Source organism: Akebia trifoliata, chromosome 11 (genome assembly GCF_017979445.1).
Source record: "Akebia trifoliata isolate Shusen 1 chromosome 11, ASM1797944v1, whole genome shotgun sequence".
Taxonomy (NCBI): Eukaryota; Viridiplantae; Streptophyta; class Magnoliopsida; order Ranunculales; family Lardizabalaceae; genus Akebia; species Akebia trifoliata.
The window spans coordinates 49,088,522-49,107,289 of record NC_141385.1 but is presented as its reverse complement, the minus strand read 5'-3'; the positions used below and the strand labels follow the sequence as shown (position 1 = coordinate 49,107,289).

The 18,768-nt window shown below is 33.7% G+C and overlaps 1 protein-coding gene and 1 pseudogene across 5 annotated transcripts; one reads left to right on the top strand and one right to left on the bottom strand.

The window, feature by feature from the left end:
• Positions 1-4,533: 4,533 nt before the first annotated feature.
• On the top strand, positions 4,534-14,651 carry LOC147392354 (putative leucine-rich repeat receptor-like serine/threonine-protein kinase At3g14840). 4 transcript variants are annotated; one of them, XM_086459256.1, is made up of 24 exons: positions 4,534-4,873; positions 4,989-5,163; positions 6,109-6,180; positions 6,345-6,413; positions 6,496-6,567; positions 6,680-6,751; positions 7,142-7,207; positions 7,304-7,375; positions 7,479-7,550; positions 7,669-7,740; positions 7,821-7,892; positions 8,141-8,212; positions 8,286-8,351; positions 9,123-9,188; positions 9,291-9,323; positions 9,521-9,564; positions 10,474-10,853; positions 10,926-11,121; positions 11,570-11,716; positions 11,978-12,096; positions 12,191-12,401; positions 12,502-12,739; positions 13,719-13,869; positions 13,999-14,651. In XM_086459256.1, exons 1-24 carry the CDS (start codon positions 4,780-4,782, stop codon positions 14,323-14,325), a joined length of 2,958 nt encoding a protein of 985 aa, XP_086315382.1. In that variant the 5' UTR covers positions 4,534-4,779; the 3' UTR covers positions 14,326-14,651. The 4 variants fall into 4 exon arrangements, with proteins under 4 accessions (XP_086315382.1, XP_086315381.1, XP_086315384.1 ...); XM_086459255.1 differs by having other exon boundaries at positions 7,142-7,213; XM_086459258.1 differs by having other exon boundaries at positions 4,954-5,167; positions 7,142-7,213.
• Positions 14,652-15,125: 474 nt separating this feature from the next.
• On the bottom strand, positions 15,126-16,065 carry LOC147392353 (putative LRR receptor-like serine/threonine-protein kinase At1g07650; annotated as a pseudogene). The gene is made up of 2 exons (XR_015182980.1): positions 15,774-16,065; positions 15,126-15,657 (listed from the first exon to the last, which is right to left on the bottom strand). The product of XR_015182980.1 is annotated as a putative LRR receptor-like serine/threonine-protein kinase At1g07650 (transcript).
• Positions 16,066-18,768: the final 2,703 nt, after the last annotated feature.

Genomic DNA, 18,768 nt, shown 5'->3' with positions numbered 1-18,768 from the left:
GATATTTTTTTTAAATATTGAAACTACCCATTTTTCATCTTCTTCATATACTTAGGTTTTTTAATTATGGTTCCAATCATTTTCGACGATTTTTTTTTATCGTGAATGACGAATGGAAATGATATACTTTGCATTTTGAACTTTTAGATGTATTTTTATTTTTTTCAATGATTTATAACAAAAAAAAATGAAAATAGGATTTTTCTATCATTTTGTTTTTAGATGAAAATTGATTAAGGATGGTTCTTTTGATTTGAAATTGTCTACATAAGTCGTTATGTTAAGTTTTAAGTCGATTTTTCTATATATATTTTAGTTGGAAAATTTTGATAAAACAAAAACAGGTGGGTTTTAAAGCATCGAGATTGACAATTTTTATCGTTGAGTTCAACATTTTTTCAAAAATAAATTTGTCAATCGAGCTCATCAATTTTTATTTATTGTCAAGCTCACCAGATTTAATTATCTCTAGAAAATCTATTTTAATCTTATCCGTTACAACATCGTTTCTTAAAGAAAGTCAGCCTTCACTTACATGTTGACAACCTGGCAGGTGGTGGTGTTAGGTACCGTGCAATTGCAAGTAACAGTGTTTTTGAATCCTTTTATGAGATTCGTTGTGTTCCATCCCGAGAGTCCACTGCATGGATCTACGTTGTCGTCCCAGTTGGTCTTCCCCAACCGAGGAGATCATCCTTAGAAAAAATCAGCCCATTCTGAAATTTCTAACCCCATCAAAATTGGTTTAAGAAAATAAGATGGTCCACGATTCTTTAACTTGTAAACTGGGGTTAGAAGTTTCAGAATGAATTGTTTTTTTATTTATGAGAATGATCTCCTCACTATAAAGAGCATCACAAAAATTAGTCCATTTCAAAAATTGTAACCCATATATTGAAAATGTTTGGCACAATGTTCGGTTTATATATAAATATGAAAATTCTAATCATTTTAAATATTTTCATAAAACATCTCTAATGGAAAATTAGGTTTGGGTATAATCGTTCGGTAGCTTGGTCTGAGTGTAATCTTTTGATACCTAACAGGTGTGTGAAATTAGAATTATTAAAGAAATTAAGAATTAGGTGTGTGTAAATAATTATTTTAAAGGTAAGATGGGTATCTCAAGTAAGTGAGTATAATTTGCCATTTTGGTGTGTGCAAATAGAATGACCCTAGACGGAATCATAGTGACAAAATTCAACGACTTTTTGAGAAAAAATAGCAATTAATTCATGAAATTATCACCAATCAATTTAATCATGAATTTTTGAAAAAAAAAAAAACCGACGAGTTATTTATTGAAAAAAATATGTGATTAATCACAAATGATCATCGTTTTTTTGTTTTTTTATGGTAGATTTTTGGGTCACTCTATTTGCATACACCGAGACGGCTAATTGCACCCACTTTAAGTGACTTTTTTTGTATAAAAAAAAATACATTTTTCCCTCTTGTATTTACTTATTGCACACACCACAACCCACCGAACAATAAACCCGGCCACTTCTTTTTCTTTCATTTTTCTTCTTTGTCTTTCTCTGTCCTTATGTTCATCTCATTTTGAGTTTTGAATCAACGGAAATTAGGTTTTTATGTTTTTTTTTTCCAAGTTATCTTGTTTCTTTGAAATTTCTTTTATTTATTTATTTTTTTTGCATTTAGTCACTAATGAAAATGGAAAAATCACTATTAAAACCTCTAAAATAATGATTTTGAATCGAAGAATTTAGAGAATTGTTGACAAATTTTGTATGATAGTTTCATACCAAACTTGTTCAACAAGTTCGATAGGTACCTTCCAAATATTACTAAACAGGTTTGGTAGATATCCTATTGAATAAAACTTTTTACCGAACATTACAAAATCAATTCAGATGGTACCTACCGAATCTTAAAAAACATATTCAGTAGTTACCTATCAAATGTAACTTTCTCATTTGAACTACTTCGACTTGTTCGAAAGTTTTAGGGTAAAAAAAAAAAAAGAAAAATCAAACCTCAAAACCCTCATTGACACCTTTCTAAATACAAAGAAGAACAAGAACAAAAGAGAGAGAGAGAGAGAGAGAGAAGAAGAAGAAGAATTCACCTGATACCTTTAAGTGGGTGAAATCAATAATTTCGGTTAAAGTACATTTATTAGGTGTATGCTATTAGATATTTTAATGTTAAGGTAGGTACAATTGGCCGTTTTTTATACTTATTCATGATTTTATTGTTAAAGACCCTTTTACAAAATTTTGGAGGATGAGAAAGAGAGATTTAAAAAAGACTCTAATACACCAAGTTGATTCTACAAGTTAGTTAGCATGAGTTTTGAGCCAAGTCACCTCGAAATCCAAACAAGTTTGATTTGACTCAATGAATTGTAAAACCATTGCAGTACAGTTTCAACCCAACTAGGATGGTATCTTCTGTGTTGCAGTGACCTCAAGCTGGAACCTCATATCACACTTCTTGATGTGAAAATGTATGGGAACCAGGGGTGGATTTAGAGTGAGAGTTGTGGGGGTACTTGCCCCCACAAGAGTTTTCAAAGTCTATATATTAATGAGTTATTATAATAGATTTTAATGGAGGATAAAAAAAAAAAATTTCCACTCCTAATTGCCCCACAACTATTTTTTTTCATGTTGCCCTTACAAAAATTTGTCTACTCTTAGTTACCCCCACATGGGCAGAATCCTAGCTCTAGCCCTGATGGGAACCATAGATGCTTTTCGTCGAATCTCCACCTAATGTAGCCTAGTTGTGTTTCATAATTATTATTCGAACATAATAACAAGCACAAAGACCGGATGGGAGGATATTAATATAAATATCATCCTAAGATCCTGATTGTTAGCTAATTCTCAAAATTTTAAATAAGAATATCGAGGATAAGCTAGTCAACTTGAAAAAATAAAAATTCTTATTAAACAATTAGGTTTGACCCAATAAATTGAGTCGTATATTTGACCAAGGGCCTTGAATTTGATGTAATTGATCATAAGATAGTTTATAACTTTATATATCTTGATCCTACGAATCAGGGAGTTGCGTCACTATCGACACTACACTTTGCGTGGCACATTCTGTCACTCTCCATGGATCGGACCATGGATCAGCATTTGGATCCAAGTCCAGTTTGATAAATGAATATGATTATTTTTCGGGTGCAATAGACATCATTTAAACAACGTCATTTGCATATTTTCTTAAAATTAATCATTAATTATTGTCGAAAAATTAGTTAATGACCAAATATATATTAAAAATGCTAAGTTGACTTTCAGCAACACTGCACTGATGTGGTGGTATGCATCTACGGTGCTGTGCACACCGCTACTCAGCGCTGCAGTGTCGTAGATTTTCCAAACTTCATTCTCATCTTTTTTTTTTTTTTTTTTTTTTTTAAGGGTGCCTTAGAAATTTCATCTAACTTAGGTTTTTTTCTTTTTTGAAGATTAAGGTGTATTAGACAGACCCCCAATTAGAAGGAAAAGGACTCAAATCATTCATAAACATGCCTAAAGGAATTCTTAAATATAATGTTCAAATCTTAAAAAGGATCGTTGGGCCCACATTGACAATCCAACGACACAGTCATCTAGATTTCATGAAAATATTCATATTCAAAATAAATAAATAAAAATAATTGTTTTTCGAGCTTGATCCAAAGTGTTTAAAACGAACGGTTACAAACACCCAAATTAAAAAATAAAATTCAACGGTGAAAAATAATTTTTTTATATTTAATTTTCATATAATTTTATCTTCTACAACTTCATTCCATCGGATCATTATTTTTGAATGTCACGAGGTGATCAAATCCGAAAGTTTCTTTTTTTCACTATAAGAGGAGAAATTATCATTTTCTCTCTTTTTTAAAATAAATTATGTGCTTCCACGTCAATGTGTGTTAAGTGCTTGTGCCAAAAGTACGTCAAATTATCAACACTCTTTTATTATTCTGCCTTTTTACGATCTTTTACAAATGGCACACAAGTGGGTTACAAAACAGGGACGGAGCCAAGATTTTCTTATAGTGGGAGTAAACTATGATTAATTGTATAATTGAATAATTTGAAGATGAATGATTTTAGGGAGAAATTCATATGTTTTTTATTACAAATTGAAGAAAATGATACTTAGGTCATTTTCAATTAGTACATGAGAAGGCCCAGTCCAGAGAGGCAATGTCATCAACAAAAAATTTAGGAGGATTGGGGTGGCAATTGCCTCTATCAATTCCTTACTAGCGTAGCCCCTATTAAAAATATTATAAGACTCGTTGAAATAATTTCATTTATTGTTTATGGTGAAGATTAGACTAATATAAAATTTTAAATCCAAAAGATAAAAGATATAGTTAAAAAAATCAAATGAGAGGATTTCTATTAGCCCTCCAACTATTACTTATTCTCAATCATTCACTTATTTTATTTATTTTTAATTGAAATATAATAAGTAAAAATTGGAGTGCCAATATCAACTCTCTAATAAAATCATGTACGATTTATTGCGGATAAATTGTTCGACGACCACAAATCTTCGATGTCGGCTTATACTTAACGGATGAAGTATCCGTTACTTGTTCTTGCTTCTCCTCCTCCTCTAACATTCTCTATTAAATCTTTCCACAGAGTATAAACTACAAACCCATTTAGTACTCCCAGCATCTAAGCTCACCATCAGAATACAACGGTCAGGATAGCATCATCATCATCAAAAGTCTGTCCAATTTATGGAAGATCTCGAAATCTAAGGATTTAAAAGTAAAGGCAGGAATTAACGATGTTAGTTGACCGGTTTTTCTCTATTTGGGTCATTGGGTTCGGTTACTTCGTATCACTTGCAGTCGTAACTGCTCTTCTTCCAGATTATGAAGGTAAGACAAGTTTTTTCTTGCTTAAAATTAGATCTCCCCATTAAGTGACTGAAATACCCTTTTGGGTCTCTCGAAATCAGGGGTGTTATAGTCTTTTCGATTTTTCTTGTTATAGTGGAGGCTTTAAGAGAAGTGGCGAATAGATTGAGGAAGACGGATTGGAACTTCAGTGCGGACCCATGCAGCGGAGATCCGGGTTGGACGACGTTAAATCCGAACCCTGGATCCGAAAACGCCGTCAAATGCGATTGTACTTCCTCTAACGGCACCGTTTGCCATGTTGTCAGCATGTAGGTCATGCCTTACTCTATTTTCAATCTCCATAAATGTGGATTTTTATTTTTTAAAGTGTCGTGCTGGAGGGAGTCACATTGTCAGGGACATATGAGGGAATAACTTATTAAAAAAAAAAAAAGACTTTCTCTCTCCTGCCCATAATTTAAAGTAAAAAGAAATTTTCAATATTAACTTTAAATAAGAAAAACAGTTATTTTTCACCGTTGAATTTTAATTTTAAATGTGAGTGCTCGGTAATCATCTATTTTATACATTATGAATTTAATTCAAAAAATAATTATTTTAAAAATATTTTATTATTTTAATATGAATATTTTTATGAAATCGATATCTCTATTGTTAGATTGTCAATGTGATAATCAATGTAGCCCCATGATCCCTTTTAAGATTTGAAATACAAAAATGTGGCATAAAACGTGCAAGAGAGAAATTAAAATTTTATTTTTTTAATAAGTTATGTGTTTACATGTGAGCGTCGGTCAAAGTCCATCCACCAAGCATTCTTTCTTCCTTTTTTTTCATCATTCATATTTCTCTATTGGCACACCCTCAATTTTTCTTTAACCTCAAATTGGAATTAAACACGATCTAAGTGAGTTCATGAAGGGCTTAGATCCATAGCTTGATTGGTTTGACAGATTGCAAAACAACTTTAAGGTTGTGGGTTCAAGTCTAACTTACCCATAAAATAAAGTGAGAAATAAAGTGAGTTACATGAAGGGGATTTTTCGACGAACTCCATGATAGGATCAATGCTAAGTCAAAGAGGATTTGCCATGAGGTTCAATGAATTTGGGCCGAACTGAGCCAAAACAAGGCGGGCTGAAATACTACTCAAACCAAGCTACATATGGACCGAACTGAGCCAAAACCAGCCCATATGTATATGGTCCCGTTATATTGTTAAAAATTTATAATACTGTTCTTTTGGGTTGCAGAGTATTGAGAGCTCAGAGTCTAGCAGGGGTCCTCCCACCAGAGCTCATCAAGCTTCGATACCTCCAGGAAATGTATGTACTCTTCAATGCGCCTCTGGCTCAATTTAGACTTTGCCCGCATAGTTTCTTAACTTACGCATTTATTCCAATTTTCAAAAAACAAAAAAAAAAAAGAAGTTTTTTCTTTAAAAAAAAAAACTTACTGTAACTGTTTCTGTTTTTAATGTTCTTCACAGTGATCTCTCCCGCAACTACCTTAACGGTACAATTCCTCCAGAATGGGGTTCAATGCAATTGATGTTCATGTAAGCTCACTCATCCCCATGGCTTACTTTAGCAAATCAATGCTTTTGATTTCTACAATTAACAGAGAGGTATCACTTGCAGCACCCTTTTGGGAAACCGATTATCGGGTCTAATTCCGAAAGAACTTGGAAACATCAAAACACTCAGAACTCTGTGAGTTCTGATTCTCCCTTTTCTTTTTCTTTTTCTTTTTCTTTTTTTTTTTCTCAATTTTCTGTAATGAAAATCTTTAAGAGTTCCATCTAAGTGGAATGTTAATTTCCAGGTCCTTGATGTACAACCAACTCTCTGGAGTTCTACCATCAGAGCTTGGAAATCTGGTTGACATAGAGGAAATGTAAGATCTTTCAGCCATTTTATGTCATTTATGGGATTTTTTTAATATGGGTATTTGAATAATTGGCATATCTTAGAATAATTTTAGCATGTTACTACTGATTAATCGTTTGGTTTAATAATTTTTTTGTTACAGTAGACGTATAAATCCAACAATTTTATATTGTTTATGGGATTATTTGAGTATGGGTATTTTTCTAATTGTTATCTTTTCGAATAATTTTAGGATGTTACCACTTTGTTATTGTAGACGTATAAATCCCACAATTTTATATCGTTTATGGGATTTTTTGAATATGGGCATTTGTATAACTATCATATTTTCTAATAATTTTAGCATGTTATATACCACTGATTGATTGTTTGGTTCAACGGTGTTTTGTTATGATAGATATATGAACTCCAACAATTTTACGGGGGAGTTGCCAAAGACACTTGCCAACCTGACCAACTTGAAGTATTTGTAAGTTTTTTTTTTTCACATCTTTGTGCTTTTTGTATCAAAAGTTGTTCAAGTATTTGAGTTCGACACCATCTATATTCTTTTATGCAGTTGGATGAGTGATAACCATTTTACTGGAAAGATACCCGATTTTATACAGAATTGGACAAAGCTTGAACATTTGTAAGAGTTTCAATCCATCTGAATTTTTGAGTGCCTCCTAATGTTAGAATATCCATATTCCAATAACTTTTCAATCATCTTGTTGGAATTTCTTTGTTGGCAGAGCATTACTTGCAAGCGGTTTGGAAGGTCCCATTCCTTCTGGCATTTATCTTTTGACCAAATTATATAGGCTGTGAGTAATCCTTCCTTATATCATGTTCTCTTAATTGTTTTGTATGAATGTTTTTTGGTGATCTTTGACTAAGCAATTCATCGTAGTAGTTAATGCTTGGTTGAATTTCTTTATGTAGGAGGATTAGTGACATAAATAGCACAAGAAATGTCTTTCCACCTCTAAGTAACTTGTTAAACATGACCAGGCTGTGAGTGGAATGCTTATATAGAGTACTACCAAACTTTTTGTTTGGAGGTTTAAAATGACATAAATTTGACTGTGTTGCAGTATATTGAGGAATTGTAATATTACTGGAGAGATACCGGCATATCTCGGGGATATGAAGAATCTAGAAACTTTGTAAGAATGAACTTCCTTTATCTTTAGATAAGATTGTAAGAATTATGTGTTGAGAATTTTCAAAATAAAAGTGTTTATTAAATTTCAAGATAATTTCTTTTTGTAGCATTTCAGTGTGTTTTTTCTAATGTATTTTTTTTTAAGTATTAAATATTGATAAACAACATTTTAGTAGCATTGTTGTTGAACATGTTCTTTTGGGCTGCAAACTTTTCATTAAATGTTTTGTGATGATATGTTTTTCACAGAGATCTTAGCTTTAACAAGCTAGCAGGACAAATTCCAAGTAGCTTTGATAGTCTGTCAAAGATAGATTTCATGTAAGTGATCTGATTAGTATGCTAGTATGTAACAAAAAGTTGGCAATCAAACATAACTAATGAGATGGCTTAGGTACCTGACTGGCAATTTGCTGACTGGACTTGTTCCCAATTGGATGTTGAAGAAAGGAGAAGGAATGTGAGTTCCTCTTCCATAATGCTTAACTTTCATTTTACCCTTGCAGTTTAGTAGTGAAGGCTCAATCTCATTTATTTTAGGCATTCCAACTATAGAAATCTCATATATAAGGATTGATTTCTGTCCACATTAGTACTGTGAAGGGAAGCTAATTTTTTTTTCTCTCAGTTTCCAGCATCTGCACCTCTTAAAGTCTATAGTATGGTGTAGATTGTGTGTTTCCTTGTGCGATTTTATATTTGGTTGGTTTGGGAGCATTAAGTTTGTATTGTGTGTTTAATTGAAAATGCCCAAACCAAATCACTTGTATGATATGTAAATATGCCTTATCATGCTCATTTGTTACACTCCAAGCGGCAACAGACATAGAAGAGAATTGTCACTTTCGTTGAAGGTCGACGGTTTAACTTAAAACCAACCTAAAACCATAGATGCTTTTCCTCCATGTCAGCTCGGTGTTGTAAGAAGTCATCATAGGACGGTCTTTAAGGTTAGGCATGATATCATCCCCTCCACTCTTATGCGTTAATATTCTATAGGATTCAAGCAGGAGTTTTTTTTGGGGGGGTTGGGAATCTAACTAGAAAGTCAGTAGCTTAGTTTGCCTCATATTTTGAATGTCTCAACACACAACCTTCAAAGCATATCCCTTATAACAAGAAAGCATTTTTTAGATTTCTTTGCACATTCAAAAATGAGTTATCATAGCACAAATTTACTGTCTTTAGTCAAGAAGATGCCTTTTTTTCATATTGCTATGTCGGCATACAGTGATCTTTCCTACAACAACTTCTCAGTGGGAAGCTCTGGGTCACCTAGTTGTCAAGAGCAGAATGTGTAAGAATACTTCCATTACATTTTGGCATCTTTCTAGTTCCTAGCTTCATTTGGTTAACTATCTTATTTTAACACAACTTTTTTCTGCACTATTTTCTTCAGAAACTTGTTTGGAAGTTCACTAGGCAACAACTCGTAAGTTACTAATATCTTTTCGTCTCACTCCCTCTATTTGTTTTTTTTTTTTTTGTTTTGTTGAAATTGAATCATAATTTTTTTAGATGATGATAAATGTTTCTGAAAAACTACTTCAATCTAGTTCTTTGTTACACTAAAACACATGTAACTTGATGTGGTAATGCTGACATGATCTTAACCTTCTACTGATCTAGAAATGGAGTTGTTCCGTGCCTGAAGAGTTTCCATTGTCCACGGAGTAAGTGTTCTTTTCTTCAAATAAGAATTTGAGATATTGCCTTGTATTTACTTTTTACTTCATTTTTCCTTTTTGTGCATTCCGATTTGTTTTGGATTTTAGTATTTTAATTTTTTTTCAGTCACATAATTAGTGCCTTCCTTAGTCGAATGATCAATCAAATGATGGATATAAGCCAATCCATTCTGAAGTCCAGTGAGTAAATTTAGGATGGATTTTGTACGAAGAAAACATAATAAAAAATTGAAAATGATATAAAAACTTACATGATGGGAATTGAAAGTACCCCTTTACGTTAGGAAATGAAATACATATATATATATATATATACTGCAATGAATCTAAATGCTGATGTTAGTTTTATTTACATAAATAAGTGTCCTATGAACCATTTAAGCAACTTAATACACAATTTGTTGCACTCTTTTAATAAGAGATAGTATGCAGAGTGGTTTTTTTTTTTTTTTTTCCCTCCTTTTAAAACTAAATTAGCATCTCAAAGTTTTCAAAAGCACATAATTTCCAGAAATTGGCTTGCAATAAAAATGGATCCTTCAGGTAGCACTTGTCAAGATCTCTATATTGATATTCATCATTAACTATATTACCATTAAATTTATATTTATTGTAATTTAAAATTCTTATATTCATTTATTATTTCTTCCCTATGGTGGAATACAAATTATTCATAATTTGGTATTTTATCCTTTCTTATCAACAACCATTTAGCATTTTTTTTTCCTTCTGTTAAGTGATTATTCATTCTTGAAAACATATTAAGCAATGCCATTTCGTGAGAAAAGGTTTCAAATTCTTGAAGTAGAAAGTCTAATTTTGCAATCTTTTCTGTTTTGTATATTCTCTTGTTTATATCCACTGAGATTAAATTCATTCTTACTTGATTGCTAGATTGGTATTCATTCCATATAAATTGTGGTGGGAGGGAAGTTACCATCAACAGAAATACGACATACGATGATGATTCAGACCCAGCCGGTCCTTCAAGGTTCTTCCAAAGTAGAACTAACTGGGCATTTAGCAGCACTGGGAACTTCATGAACAATGACAATAAAGTGGACAACTATATAGCAACAAATACATCCAACCTCTCTATGAACAATTCTGAATTGTACACGACAGCCCGCCTTTCTCCCCTTTCTCTTACATATTACGGGTTTTGTCTGTTAAATGGGAACTACACTGTGAACCTCCACTTTGCGGAGATAATATTTACAAATGACAAAACATATAGAAGCCTTGGAAGACGCATATTTGATGTTTACATTCAGGTAGTTAATGAGATTATAATTATTCCATGACATATAAAGATCATGAGGTTTAACTAGATTAATTTGTTGCAGGGGAACCTGGTATTGAAGGATTTCAATATCAAGGATGAAGCAGGTGGTGTTGGTAAGGAAATCATAAAAAAATTCACCGCAACCGTGACAAGTAGTACTCTAGAGATCCGCTTTTATTGGGCTGGGAAAGGAACAACAGGGATGCCTCTTAGAGCTAACTATGGTCCTCTTGTGTCAGCTGTTTCTGTGGATCCTGGTAAGTTGAATGTTTTATTATGCTTTTCTCCTCTCCTATGTCATATAAAGTGAGTACTGGTGTTTAATAACATTTCTTATTATCGACTCCAGTCCTTTCTTGACACTTGTTAATAAATTAACAGAATTTGAGAAATATGCGAATTTAGGAATTTTTTTGAAGGCATGCTGTTTGGGGTTAATTCAAAGTCATGGAAAAAATAGTGAGATCGTGAATAAAAATATCTAAACACCTTTAACATCTATCAACAATTTACCACACCATGCTATTGGGGCTTTCTTCAGCCCATAAAGTCTTTTGTCTGCTTTTTTTTTCCCTTCTTAATCACCTTGGCATTATCATCTACTATGCTTGCCGTCATCATTATTTCACCATTATCATCATCATTAAAGCCTTATCCAGGAAATTTGATACAATTTCTGTTTATTTATTGTGTCTCTCTCATCAGATTTTGAACCTCCTTCAGAAGGTGGAAAGAAGAAACCTGCAGCTGCTGTGGTTGGAATTGTGGCCTCAGTTTTATGCATTATTTTTGTGATTATTGGTATTCTTTGGTGGAAGAGATGCCTCAGACAAAAGAACACAATTGACCAAGGTGGGAGCTCTCCAAATCAATTACTTAATCCTCCTAGTGAACAAGAACAAAATAAACACTAAAAGTTAAGTAAAAGCCACTAAAAGTTAAAAAAAGAAAAATGCAAGAATTGATCTGCCTTCAATAATCTATCGTGACATATCTTACTCACAGTTCATTGTCTGCTTTTCAAATGTCTCTAGCTGTATGACCATGGATCACTTTGTCAAGAATGCAAGAACTTGAGGATGTACCTCTCTTCTAACATATTTCTTTGGACAGATCTGAGAGGTCTAGACCTACAAACCGGTTCCTTCACCTTAAGCCAAATCAAAGCTGCCACAAATGACTTTGATGTTCACAACAAGATTGGAGAAGGTGGTTTTGGTCCAGTTTACAAGGTATTGTATTTAGGAATCAATTTTCTCGAACCCCATCACTGTTGATCTAAATGTATGCATGTAATTGAAACTTTGCATTCTTACTCAAATGCAGGGTCATCTATCAGATGGTACTGTAATTGCAGTGAAACAACTTTCTTCCAAATCAAGGCAAGGAAACCGTGAATTTGTGAATGAGGTTGGAATGATTTCTGCTTTACAACATCCTAATCTCGTGAGGCTTTATGGATGTTGTATCGAAGAAAATCAATTGTTGTTAATATATGAATACATGGAAAATAACAGCCTTGCCCGTGCTTTGTTTGGTAAGTTTATGGTCATTTGCTTCAGTAATTTGTTTGGGTTGTTAAATAGTTAATAATGTTCAGCAGTATCTCTAATTTTTCTTCATTTGGTGATCTGAAGGTCCAGAAGAACATCAATTGAAGTTGGATTGGCCGACTAGGCTCAAGATATGTGTTGGTATAGCAAAAGGTCTGGCTTATCTACATGAAGAATCACGACTGAAGATTGTTCACAGAGATATCAAGGCTACTAATATACTGCTTGATAAGGATCTTAATCCAAAGATATCTGACTTTGGTTTGGCCAAACTTTATGAACAGGAGGACACCCATATCAGCTCACGAATTGCTGGAACTTAGTGAGTCACCATGCTTACATAGCTTCTAATGGTTTATAGATTGTTTTTTTCTCTTTTCAGATTCAAGAACTCCAAGCCATTATTGCCACCATCATCAAAGCCTTATCTCAGAAACATGGGGGTTTTGATTGGTCCTCGTTTCACATGACTTAATCATCTCAATCTATCTACCTTTAGTTTATCATTAATTGTTGTGGCTTCTACATTTTCACGTATGTGTTCATTCGTTTTTCTTTCTAGTCTTTCTATTTTTACAACTGAATATCTTAATCTCCACTCCTCTCAATCCATGAACATGTCTTTTTTTTTCCCAACAATTTAGCTATATAAAGCATAGCCAATCTTACCGCCTTATTACAAAATGGGTGTTTTATGTAGTCAGATAAAAATTTTGGTCAAATATGTAACCTGATACGATTTTGAAATATTTACGTACCTGGATAAATTTTACGGTCTATGTAAACACTTTCGAATTGAAGTTACCTTCACACCACTTTGACTTTTTAAAAATTGCATAACCGATATTTTAAAATCAAAGGGATATCAAAGCAAGTTCACTACAATTATTTTTACAAAAATGTTAAATTTACCTAGGTACGTAAATCTTTTAAAACAATATCTGGTTACGTAACTCGAGACCAAAAGTTTCATCCATTTATGTATTTTCACCTTATAATTTCTTTTTAATTTGATTGGGTTATATTGGTCACAGAGCATTCTAGAAGCACTTCTCCACTTTCACCATCCAATCTAATTCTATTAGCAACATCCTTGTAAATCTCTCTACTTTATGAAATTTCGACACATTATGCAAAACTATAATTAATCTTTCAATTGTAGTGGGCAGAATAATTCAATGTTTCTAGTTATGTATTATAGATGTTCCCTCCGTAAGCTTATGTAAGAACATAAAGCGGATATATGGCCTGGTCCGAACTCATTTTGCCAAACATAACACGTGATAATTTTGATTTTCCAGTGGATATATGGCACCAGAGTATGCTATGAAGGGTCACTTGACAAACAAAGTAGATGTCTATAGTTTTGGAGTTGTCACCTTTGAAATTGTTAGTGGAAGGAGCAGCACAAGTTACAGAGAAACAGAAGACCGTATTTATCTTCTTGATTGGGTAATTAGATATCGTATAATCATACTTTTCTCTTATTTTTGCCTTACATTTAGTGATCTTTATGTGATTTATTGGACTCGATTTCCTGATAAGCAACTTTCTAGCTAACTTTTATTTATTTATTTATAGGCATTGGCTCTACAAGAGAAAGGAAGTTTAATGGATTTGGTGGATCCCAGGTTGGGATCTGAATTCAACGTGGAAGAGGTTCAGGGGGTGATTAATGTGGCTCTCTTATGCACTAATTCATCTTGGACACTTAGGCCTACAATGTCTGCATTAGTGAGGATGCTAGAAGATAGAAACATTGTTCACGAGTTAGTTTCCAATCTGAGTATCTCTAGTGATGATTTGATCTTGAAGGCTATCAGCAGGCACAATCAACAAAGCCAAGATCAAAACATTAGTAGTAGCGAGATGAGGAGAATTTTAATAGATGGGCCAGGAACTGTCTGACACATCGGCCCTGTTAGCATAGTCCCACATCACCTGGGTGCTCATGGGATGTGCAATGTATAAAGTGGGGGGCAACCCTCTCCTTGCAAGCCGATATTCAATGATAAGTTAGGCCCATTTTCTCTAACATGGTATCATAGTGGGTTTACCTTAGGGATGGGTCGGATTATTATCTTTAGCCCTGCGTGGAGGGGGAGAGCCGAGTTTCTCCAGCCCTGGTGCTGAGAGGGAGTGTTAACATAGTACGCATTGCCTAAGTTGATCTTCGAATGACTCTGATACATGTTAGCATCCTCATATAATAATATCTACCAAAAATTTTGCAATGGATTTAGGTTTTTTGAACTCTACAAATAGTTCATCTAATGGCAATTTTATGCTGAATCATATTTGAGTATTTTTACACATATTCTATCTGGCATTTTGGATAGAAAAATACATCTAAATGTTCAAAATTATGAGTATATCATTCTCAATTGTCATTCACCATAAATAAATAAATAAAATCATCAAAATGGATTACAATCGCTGCTGAAAAACTTAGGTATGTGAAGAAGATGAGAAGTGGAGATGCTCTTTACCCTTAATTCCAATCCTTTTAATTGAGTAGAACCCTAATACAAAAGTTAAAAAAATAATACATATTCTTTACGCTATTTCTGCTCATAATTACTCAATTGAATAAATAAATAATACATGGAAAAATTTTAAAACTAGGAAGTACCCCATGATTGGAAAGCCACAATTGCTCATGTTTTAGAATAAGTGTGAACTCCATAGGGAGAGATCAAAATGCTCAAACCTGCAAGCACCCCATGTTTCTTTTATTCAAATAAAAGCTTGGTTTTCCTAAACATACATTAATGGTGAGCAACAATCATCACAATGAAAAGGATAAAATACACGTCCGTGAACATGTAAAAAAAAAAAATAGACGATCGAAATAGTGTTCACAGCTCTATATTCAGTGATTCCATTAACTGGAATCTGGCTTGACGGGGTAGAGATCTTTGGCTGACGTGGAAGACCCAGTCCACGGAGCATCTAACATACTCTGGGTCTCACTCCTAGTCATGCTTGGACTCTGGATTCGTTGAAAATGGTTTCTGATTGCAACAAATTTCGAATCATCACCAGAGAGATTTGGATCAGAAATTATTTCTTCAACAATGTACTCACCACCGCAGACATTGTAGGCCGAAGTATCGAAGATGCATTAGCGCAAAAGAGAGCCACATTAATCATCCCCAATACCTCTTCCTTGTTGAATTCAGATCCCAACCATGGATCCACCAACTCCATTAAATTTCCCTTCTCCTTTAGAACCATTGCCTTAAAAAAAGGGTAGTGGTAAATGAGTTGCTTATCAGGAAATCAAGTCCAAGCACATAAAGCTCATTAACTATAAGCAAAAATTATATTAAACTGGGATTATAGACCTAAATTACCCAATCGAGAAGATAAATGCCATCTTCTTTCGACTTAGGACTTGTATTGCTCCTCCCACTGACAATTTCCAAGGCAACAATTCCAAAACTGTAGACGTCTGCTTTGTCGGTAAGGTAACCTCTCATAGCATACTCTGGTGGCTGGTGCCATATATCCTCTGAAAAATCAAGATTATTATGCGTCACATTTGGCATGCATGAGTTAGGACCTAATTATAATAGTTGTATAAGCGTGCTTCAACCAATCATATTATTGTTTCTGCTTACTCGTATATTTATGGAGGGAACATTTATACCACTTAACCAGATAACATTGAGTTATTTTGGTTCCCTTGACCGAAAGATCAAGTGTGATTTTGTTCAATGGGTTGAAGTTCCATAAAGAGGGAAAGATTGAAGATGTAGCTGATAGAATTAGAGTTGGAAGGCTAATGTGTAGATGAGATTTAGGAATGATATATGATAGACACCTCCCTATCAAATTAAAAGAAAATTCTTATAAGAAAACAAGAAAGGCCAACTACGTTTTTGGAGCCAAATTTGGGTACTCAAGGAACACACTCATAGATTTAGCATAATAGAGATGAAGATGTTCAGAAGATGAGAGGAAAGACTAAAAAGGAAAAAAAAATTAAAAATGAGTGCATTCATGAAAATGTAGGACGAGCTGCAATAGGTGACAAAACTAAGAGAAAGTTCATTGAGATGATCTGATTATTTGTAACGAAGACAGATAACAGACCCAATAAAAAGGATCTTTCAAGTTCATCATCATCATTGAAGCCTTATCCCAAAAAATTGAGGTCGAAGAAGCATGCAAGTTGAAGGTTTTAAGATAGAAAGACGAAAAAGAAGATGGGCTGTGCGGTATTCAGTTTGATTTGAAGATACTTCAATTAATAGAAGACACCCCTTTAGATACAATTGAATTCAGGACAGAGCTTTGATGATAATGGGTAGAAGTTCTAGAAAAAATAAAAATCTATAGCTCTTTTTGGGTAGAACATAAAATTATGATAGCGGGTATTTTTATTTAACAAATAAATGTATAAAGTAAATAGGTTAATATGGAAAAAAGATATCAGCAACTTACGAGTTCCCCGATGAAGAGCTTCTAAATATGTTTCTGAATAAATAATGCAATGTGAAAAGTATAGTATTAGAAAGAAGATATTTAATCATAATAAGCTAGAAACTATTTCATGGGAATGCTAATGTCTAATATTTCATGGGGATGTTAGCATTGTCTAAAATATTTTTTTCAATAATACCCCTCCTCATTTTGTCTTTTAGTAAAAAAAAAAAGGATATAATAGTCTTTTACACAATAAATGTTTGTTTACATAATAAATATCATGAGCATTTAAATATTTTGAATTAAATATGTTTTTTTGTAATAATGCTTTTACAATCAATGCCAACATAGTAAATGCATTTATTAATGGCACAATAAATGTATTTATTATGTGAAAGACCAACATGCCCTTGTCTTTTTTACTAAAAGGTAAAACAAGGAGGGATATTATTGAAAAAAAGTGTTGACCAACGCTAACGTCTCTTGAGGTCTTGGACGTTAGCATTCCCCATATATATATTAGGGGTGTTCAAGGGGCAAATAATTATTTTAAAGGTAAGGTGGGTATTACAAGTAAGTGGGTACAATTCACCATTTTGGTGTGTGCAAATAGAACGACCCTAGTTGGAATCATAATGACAAAATTCGAATCCTTTTTGAAAAAAAATAATAATTAATTCATGAAATTATCACCAATCAATTTAATCGTGAATTTTTGAAAAAAAAATAAAATCGACGAGTTATTTGTTGAAAAAAAATGTGATTAATCGCAAATGGTTATTGTTTGTTTATGGTAGATTTTTTGGGTCACTCCATTTGCATACACCGAGATGACTAATATAATTGTTGACGAGAACGGTGTACCCTTCAGCTCTCGAATTGCATTTCGAGCCTTTTGCCCAGGGTCCTTCTCCCGCGTGAGTTCCTCATCCCTCCTCCTTAGCATTTCTTCCACCTCTTCCCTAGTTATGGGATTCCAAGCTTCGGAACTTTCCTGTTACGTTCTTACCACTGTAGAATCCATTATTCGATCTGCCTCACTCCTTTCTGCTGCACGGAGCATATGGCCTAAACTTCCCCCCCTTCTAAGCCTCCACTAGTCTTAGTTTCCTCGCCTATCCTTTATCTGAGTTCCTCGTTTTCCTTCCTAATTGCTGTAATTTCGTCATTTTGCTTTTCTAACCCCCTGCGCATCTCCTCTCTCATCTCCATTAGTAAATTATACATCACAAGCATGGAATCTTGCTAGGATGGAGGTAGATCCGCTGGTAAGGGGTTTGATGGCTCTCCACGTGTTTCACCTCTAGCTCTCACCATACTGGTCGTTTTTCTCCCTGTAAGTTTTCCATGAATGACTCCAAATTGTAGATGCGATTTTTTTGTTCTACCTCGAGATCTCCCTTGAAAGTTAGTAGCTCGGTGGACAACCTGTTACAAGGCCACTCCGACGGTCAAGTTAAAATTAGTGCCGAGCTAATAAAGAGTTCTCAGAGAAGATTTTTTCTAACATTTGACATGAATTGCAACCTGGTATTTATAGGGGTCCTGATTGATGGATTTTAGAAGATATTCTCAATTATCTCTCTCAGAGTAGTTAAACTACTCTCTGACTTGTCAATTGCACGAATTACTACAACTGCCCTGACAGGTTTAAGATAGCTACGACCGTTTTATTAGATTATGAGTTGTCACATTTGTCTCGTCAGGGGCAATGCTGTCACTTCCATCACGTTAGCTCTGAGAATTATCCTCCACAATATGTAATAATGAAAAGTTGGTGTGATAGTGAGAATTCCTTACTTGAATGAGTCCAACTTTGAAGATGCCAGTCTTCTTCAAACTTTCAAAGAAAATCCCATTTCCCAAGTGTATTTATTGCAACGTGAAAATTAGAATCTGAGGGTATTTTGTTAAAAAATA